The following is a 7,796-nucleotide window of genomic DNA, read 5'->3' as shown; positions in this document are numbered from 1 at the left end:
GAAATTAATTAAGTCTCTTTAATAGAAATCCAGCATGAGAGAAACAAGTGACAACGCTGAAAAAGGGAGAGACGATCATATTTATGGGGGGGGTTTAAAAGCTCCATGATTAGGCGGGACGCCTGTCAACCTTCACCACAGATTACAGTTTCCGCGTTGAATACGATATTAAATATCAAAAATTGTAAACGTTGCCCTTCAGTCATAACAGGGAGTGTAAATATGACGCGCCCGCCGATGGAGATAATAATTGAAAGTAGGCCTATATTTCAATCTGGGTCAAACTACTTTTCAGTGTAGTGGTCAACTTTCAATCAAGTAACTGCAGAAGCATGACTGACTCGAGAAGAGATAGTTTAGACTCACAGACATTAAAAAAAACGACAATCTCAAAAGGAAATTAGGATTTTTGCTTCACGAGAGGACAAATTAGACCATTGAAGTCATTCTCAAAAAGACAAGTTAATCACTTTATGTACAATAAATTAGAAATATCACATTCTTAAACAGCTTTAATGTTTTTTTTTTGTTTTGTTTTTTTTGCAAGCATTATCCTGTGGAAGTTTCGCCACTGACAAAGAGTGAACGAACATAGCAAATATAAGAGCGACTTGAGGCATGCGCAAACAATGTAAACATTTGAACCTGAATTATCGGATTTGACGCTGTGCGTCAAGTGTCTGGATAGAGCGCTTCACTTCGCAAAGACTTGTGGACAAGAGACTCGCCTCCAACGCCGATGTCTTGTTTATGGTCTGCCCATAAAACTGCCACCGCGCGCCATTTAAATACGACAACACTTCAAATATCATAAAACAAGATGACCTTCTAACGTGGCCTTTTTCATCAACTCTCCGATCAATAAAACTGTACATAAACCTAGTGTATGTTTTGTTGAATGATGTTGACATATACAGCCCCGAGCGATGACATTATCAGAAAAATAACGTTAATTCGGCGATTGAAAAAAAATTTTCTTGAAATGGATTGGCCCTTCCTTCAGTCCGATGTTGTATTTTTAAAGTACTGTACTTGCATAGCAGATGTTTATTTAGTGTATAAAAATAGAGCGCCTTTCTGAAAATGCAACAGCGACATTGAAGAGATTTTTTTTCAGTGTGTGGTTCGTTTTGTACGATAGCATCGGAAATCAGCAACTAGTTTGGAAAAAAAAAATTCGACAGCCCTTGTTCGTGGCCTGGGCAAACCAAAGACAGACGCATTGCCTCTGTGGCTCACAATAACAATGAAATCCTTTGAAATCTAAATCCCCCCACCAACTCATGAAACATCGCTAATTTTTAATTTAAGGAAATGAGCGCCTGCCATATCGAATTAAGAACGCGTCGATAATATTAAATTTACAACAGCTTTTTAACTGTCCGGTTGTAAAAAGATTCAACACTGTAAATCTGCTCATTACTAAGGCTAAACCGAGAATATGTTATCAGCGTGTGCCACCCGCTCCGTACTCATGGAAGTATTAGAAACGGAAAATCCCCGTGCAAAAGAGAGGCAGTGACGATCGCGTGTGTATCGGCGTTATTCATGACTGCGCGAATTACTGGTTTCCGCACCTGGTGCGCCCGGACGCGAGTGACACGACAGTAAATACCAAAAGTGCACGGACGCGTGTTACTCCGTCCAAGTCTAAAAACAAATCATCTTTGTCTATGAGGATAGTCCGTGTATACCCGTCAATTTCCCGAGAAGACGATAACTCCCAAATATACACATCATGCTTTCCAAACGCGATCATCCGTAAAGCACAAGTAACAAAACAAACGATCGGTCGTGTGGGTGAAACAGAATGGAATCAGCAGTAATGCGTTTTTTTTCTTATTTCCTTTGAGGTTGCAGGTTATGTTACTATAGTCGAACAACGTAGACTGTATGAGCGTGCAAGTCCGTCTGTGTGGTATTTTCAGTGCGTGCACACGCTCGCGTAAATCCCGTTAATCCTTGGGTTGATCCTTGCTCTGTTTCTTCATTTTCATCCTCCGGTTTTGGAACCAGATCTTGACTTGCCTCTCCGTCAGGTTGAGCGCTCTCGCCACCTCATGGCGCCGGTCGCGCGTCAGGTACATGTTGAACAGAAATTCCTTCTCCAGCTCCAGCGTCTGATATTTCGTATACGGGCACCTCTTCTTCCTGGAGGAGCGCGCGTGTAACCAATTGGCGGAGGGGTCGTCTGGAGGAAGGAGAAATATACAAAGTTGTGGATAAAAAAAAAAAAACAGTAAATAATCTATCCCAAATTCAAAATAAATAAACAACAATATCGTTTTGCTCCATCATGCGTCATACATCGAATTTTGTCATCAAGGGTCACATTTCCGACAGAAGCATATCAGCGGCTGTTTCATTTGACACCATTCATGGATCACTGCATCCAAAGTGACGCATCAATTAAACAGATATAGTCCCACGGTGCTTTTTAATGTCTTTCTTTCGATATCTCACCCCTGGCTTGTTATTTGCAAGAACCCGATTGCCTTTGCGGCGTGAAATGAATTCAGAATTTAAACAAAGCCAGCAGGAAATAAAAACAACAATATATTTCAACGCCACCCAGAGCAATCTGATAGCATATTTACGATAGGCGGTGACGTTTGTATTTCTAAGAACGGGAATGCACACAGCGATGGCATATATTTACATATTTTGGAAATGTACGTTTTTGATGATACTCCATATATTTTTAGAGCACACAATTCCCAAACGGCAATGTTAATACTGATATTGAACATTTTTTGTGCATGGTAAAAATAAAATGCATGGATGACACTTTGTTATCTTAGAAAAGAGGAATGACTCCAGATGTCTTAGTTAACCTGCACTGATGTATGCTTTCTCTTTTTTTTCTAAGTGAAATAAAATTCTCAATTTCCTTTTTAAATTTGATTTCAGTCAAACTTGGCAATTATTCCTCTTGTGTTGAAAGTACAAAAGTATTTTAAAGGCAGTGAGGACAAACGTTCAAAACTAAAATATAATTTTCACCTGTGAAGTCAAGTATAAGAGAGGAGTTGAACAATTACATCAAAATAACCTCAACACATCGCAGAGGAAAAAATCAAGAGAGCCATCACGTCTTTGCTGGATCTTGCCGCTCTTCATTTTTACCCAAGAATTAGTCAGTGACCATCATGAGTTCACACGTCCTTAATACGCTGCGTAATCAATTTCCTCCAACATGGCCCAAATGTAAGGTATTGATTTCTTCTCAGGGAAAATAATGCCTAGTGGGGAGGTGAGGAGAAGATGGATGACGAGACCGGGGTGTGCTGTACTTGTGTCACTCGCTAAAGTGGGTGCTTTACAGTCATATATAATCGCTTCTAGAACAATCCATTACTGTTTAAGATTCGCCACAACCGTGCCTGTCACCCGGGCTGACAGAATGCTCTGGAGGGCGGTGCACTTCGGAGAGGATAGGAAAAGATTATGAGCATTGGAAAGAAGGCGGGCATGGAGAATATGTGTGTTGGTGATCCACTATTCCCGTCTTGGGCTTCTTGTAGCTGTTAACGAAAATGTCCGGCTGAGATGTGGCGTGGACAAACACAGAGATGGAAGGACTGATACTCCCATAAAGGATACCGCTATCGCCCGTGGCTGTGCAACATGAAAAATTCAATTGCTGACCAATGTGTCTTTTCCTGCCTGTGTCCACCATGATGAATGCAGCTTGCGTGGAAACATTGAGCCGAACGCCGATTGGATTAATATCGCATCCCCTCTCTCGCCTCTTTCTCCCTTCGCTTGCAATTTCACCCTAATAGTTCCAGAAATTGACCCCTCATATATCCCAAGGCACGTTATTACATTTCTCCGTCGTATTTTATCCTTGCTCCCCACCCCCTCCGCCCAATCCCCCCTCTACACTTCACCCAACCACCAACAGCAGCACGCCAATTAATGGGGTTGTTCACCCTGTGATAACTTAATAAACTTCAGAGGTAATAATTTTCCCAGCTCTGCCGGCAACAGAAACAGCAGCGCAAAGATTTGAAGTGTAATATTGTAGTTTATTCTGGATGGTTGCCCAGCACCGGTAATGTGAAAATAATCTGTTGCGGGATGCTCAATTTAATTAGTGCGGTATATTGAAAGGTAGCTCTCTCCTTATGGTCTACACTCTCCACATATAGTGGCCATTTTGAAAAAAGTGGTATACCTTTGGGGAAATCACCAAACGTATAGCTTGCCAATAAATACCAAACGACGCAAAACTACAGGGGCTTCTCGGTTTATGACAGACTTCCTCTTCTGTGACGCTGATGCAATGTTTGAAGATTGGACGTGGGGAGTCTTAATGGCTAGCCGGTGCTAATGCTGAAGAAGTCTTAATTTCAGTCTAGATTTGTATGAACAATACTTTGAGACCCTGAATATAAAATAATTAGATCAAGAATAGTGACAAAAAATAGAACATTGCCTTCCCTTTGCTTGTGATTGGCACCGGAAAAACAAATTCATTACGCACACCCTTTGTAACCGCAAAACAGTGTTAGCCAAAAATGGACTCTAACCAACATTTAACCCTTTCATGCACCCTGTAAAAGTGGGTTTTTACAGCAGGAAAAGTGATTAAAATTGCACGACTGTCTGTGTCTTATGTGTTGTGTTTTGTTATTTTGTTATTTTGACTTCAAGATGGCGCCGCGAGAGTGGCTGCCTTTCCAGCAGCTCCTATATTTTGTTCTTCTACTTCTTCCTTTTATAACTTTGCTGCTGTGAATTGGGAAATTCTCCATTGCGAGACTAATAAAGGTTTTCTTATCTTATCTTAACCTGACAAAATGATAAGATGTCCACTGTAGTAACCGCTGTCCCTGAAAGGGTTCATCAAAGATGCACTTGTTATACATTTGAAATTGCAAACATTAAGGAGGACTAAATGTTTACATGGTATGTGTCTATCAAGTCCGTTTACTTTTGAATGCACGCAGCCAAGCAGTCCAGCTGCTGGCAATTGCTACATACACGACAGTAGTGGTGACTTGCTTGCATTGCAAAAAGAAAGATAATAAGCATCTTCTCCTAAATGTCAACCCATTCCACAGACCAGGGCAAAACAGCCACAAGTTGACCGTAGAGAGCTAGGCAGGGTACTGTGGGATGAATGTAGATGATTATATAGATATATAGATAGATTATATACATCAGATACGGACTACAGTATAGAAGCCTTTCAACATTTGCCGTTATGTACGTATACACACCAAGAGCAGAGCACATAACTGACACTCCTTTTGACACTGCACATTTGAATGGTTGAGCAGGCAGGGGGCCTCAGCCAGTCTATCATTCCAGGAGATATTTTTGGATCCACCAATAATAAGTCAACTTTGGAAAATAATGTAGAAAACTAAAACCAAGCCATCTTTGACCTCCAACTGAAGTATTCGATGTTCAAAGTTCATATTGGAGGCCAAACCCCAGAAGGAAGTTCAGTTAAAGTGCTGGATTAAAAGCATATGCAGACAGGGATTTAAAATCATCCGGCCTTCAAAAAGTATGACGCGTGATTCAGTGACCCGACTTTTCTTTGGTCAACCTACCAATATTCAAGCATTCACATTTTCTTTTCATCCTGCTGCTTGGCCTCATTTGGTCACGGTGAGGTGGAGCTTATCTCACTGATGGGTAATATGAAGCATCCAAACTGACTTTGGCCGACAGGCTGCGGGTCCCCCATGGAGTGCTCACCATCACTCGCATTCAAACAACACGGACAATTTAGTGTCTTCACTTGACCGAACATGCATGTTTTGTTTTTTTTTTTATGTGGGGAGGAGCACTGCACCTGTGCACGTATAGAGAGAACATGCAAACTCAGGCAAGGTTTGAACCCCAAATGTCAGAATTGAAGGCAGATGTGCTCTGAAATTAAGGAATTGCCCTTTTAACCCTTTCGGGGAGAGCGGTTACTACAATGGACAGCTTATCATGTTGTCAGGTTATAGGGGCATGAAAGGGTTAAGATACAGTATAAGACAGCATCACCACCGCCACTACTACAATAAATAATTGCAATAACACGAACAGTAATCATAATTATTGCAATAACCATAGAAAACATGACCTTCGAATTTCATGTTTTAAATTTGTAATCCAAATTCTATTTTTAGAATCATGGACAAATGTTAATTTAGTAAATCAAAGCAAAAGTTGGGATAAAAGAACAAATATTTAGAATAAAACTATTTGTTAACCACAGATTGAAACGATACAGTCTGGACTTTTGTTTACCGATCTTTATTTGCTGCTGTCTCATTTCTAAAGTTGATATTTTCAATATAAGGTAAGGACACCATCCTGTACAGAACATAGGATGAGTTATGATGTATTCAATGTGGTTTATTTAAAAAAATAAAGAAATAAAACAGATTTTTTTGTGATAGTGGTGAAAGACCTAACTTCCCTAGGGGACTTTTATTAATTTTTTATGAATGGCCTTTTTCCAAGAACTACATTGATAACTATATCGATGTAACGTTAGTGCACTGCACGTGTTTGAAAGAAGGTTAGAAAGGGAGAGTGAGAGAGCGAGGGGGGAGAGAGAGAGAGAGAGAGAGAGAGAGAGAGAGAGAGAGACAGACAGAGGCACACACACAAAGACGGGGAGAGAGAAAGAGAGAGAGATAACGAGATATTGCATAATGCGCTGTTTATGTGTAATAATACTAGAACTTAAACTGATTGTATTTTGAGAAGTCAGTGCTTTCTATGGCTTATAAAAGTAGCGTTTATGAACGGCTCATTCAATGTTTTGTCACTTTCTTTATAGGACGATGTGTTAAGAAAATCACAAACATCAAACATAACATCACTCAGAGTCAAATTTAGTTCAAATGCCGGACTGTTTCCAGAGGTCTGTGACACCGGACGAACTATCCCATCTTGGTCTTCGATAGCTGTAATGGTTCGACAGCGCAAAGTGGCTTTGGCTCCCCAGGTCTTTGTTCTTGTTTTACAGCAGCATTAAAAGTATTTACAATCCCTCTCCCCAATCATCGCGTGTCTTTCGTCAAAGTGCTATTTCCTGCCCGAATAACTTACTTTGATCTAGGCCCTCTTTGTCTTCGCTCCCTTCGCAAGAGTCGTTATTTTCTCCGAAAGCCACACCGGGCATCGCGGCGGGCGGAGCCGCAGATCGGTACTCCAGGATGTAAGTAGCGCTCTCCAGCTGGTTCTGTCCGCCGATTTTGGTCGGGGTCTCCACGCCAGGACGGCCGGGCTGGGGCTCCAGTTTGACCTGGCCGCTCTGACCCTGGCCCGGGAAGCAGTCGGACCCGCGCGGCGGCGCGCATTCCAGCCACGAGCGGAGGTAGCGAGTGTCCGTGGAAGGGACGTGCTGTGTCGGTATGTACGGGTGGTAGACCGTCGGAAGACCGCTCGCCCCATGGTGATGTGGACTGAATGGACTCCAGGGTGATGAGAAGAGCGGGGGCTTTGGCTGGAAGCTGCAGGACGGATATGACTCGGGGAGCGGATGCTCCGGTGGTGCCGCCGAGCCGGGCTGTCTTCCGCCCGCTGCAGCGGCGGCGGAGCTGGAGCCGGAAAACTGGACGTTGGGAAAATGAGCTGGGGCCGGGAGTTCATCGCTTTCTTGACTTATGATGGAGTCCACGTAATAGTTGCTCAGAGTCCCAGAAATAGACATTCTCGGACATTCTCTGTGAAAACACTACGAGTTCACTAAATGGAGAACAAGAAGATAGACATGTGGAGATTTTTCCTCTTTCCCTCTTCTCCTCATCTGCCCTTTGCTACTTTGCCTCTCTCTC

At 42.3% G+C, this 7,796-nt stretch overlaps 1 protein-coding gene across 1 annotated transcript; it reads right to left on the bottom strand.

Moving 5' to 3' along the window:
* On the bottom strand, positions 1–7,790 carry hoxb9a (homeobox B9a). The gene is made up of 2 exons (XM_019858585.1): positions 7,069–7,790; positions 1–2,191 (listed from the first exon to the last, which is right to left on the bottom strand). The coding sequence occupies exons 1-2, from the start codon at positions 7,670–7,672 to the stop codon at positions 1,956–1,958; spliced, it is 840 nt and encodes a 279-aa protein (XP_019714144.1). The 5' UTR covers positions 7,673–7,790; the 3' UTR covers positions 1–1,955.
* Positions 7,791–7,796: the final 6 nt, after the last annotated feature.

The sequence above is a fragment of the Hippocampus comes genome, unplaced genomic scaffold (genome assembly GCF_001891065.2).
Source record: "Hippocampus comes isolate QL1 unplaced genomic scaffold, H_comes_QL1_v1.1 scaffold187, whole genome shotgun sequence".
NCBI classification, from domain to species: Eukaryota; Metazoa; Chordata; class Actinopteri; order Syngnathiformes; family Syngnathidae; genus Hippocampus; species Hippocampus comes.
Note: the sequence above shows the minus strand (reverse complement) of the source record. Positions and strands in the feature narration are given on the sequence as shown.

Coding starts and splice junctions, on each gene's coding strand:
- hoxb9a (XM_019858585.1), bottom strand. CDS start 7,672: ATGTCTATTTCTGGGACTCTGAGCAACTATTACGTGGACTCCATCATA. Junction 2,192..7,068: donor CAAAGAGGGCCTAGATCAAA/GTAAGTTATTCG, acceptor TCCTTCCTCCAG/ACGACCCCTCCGCCAATTGG.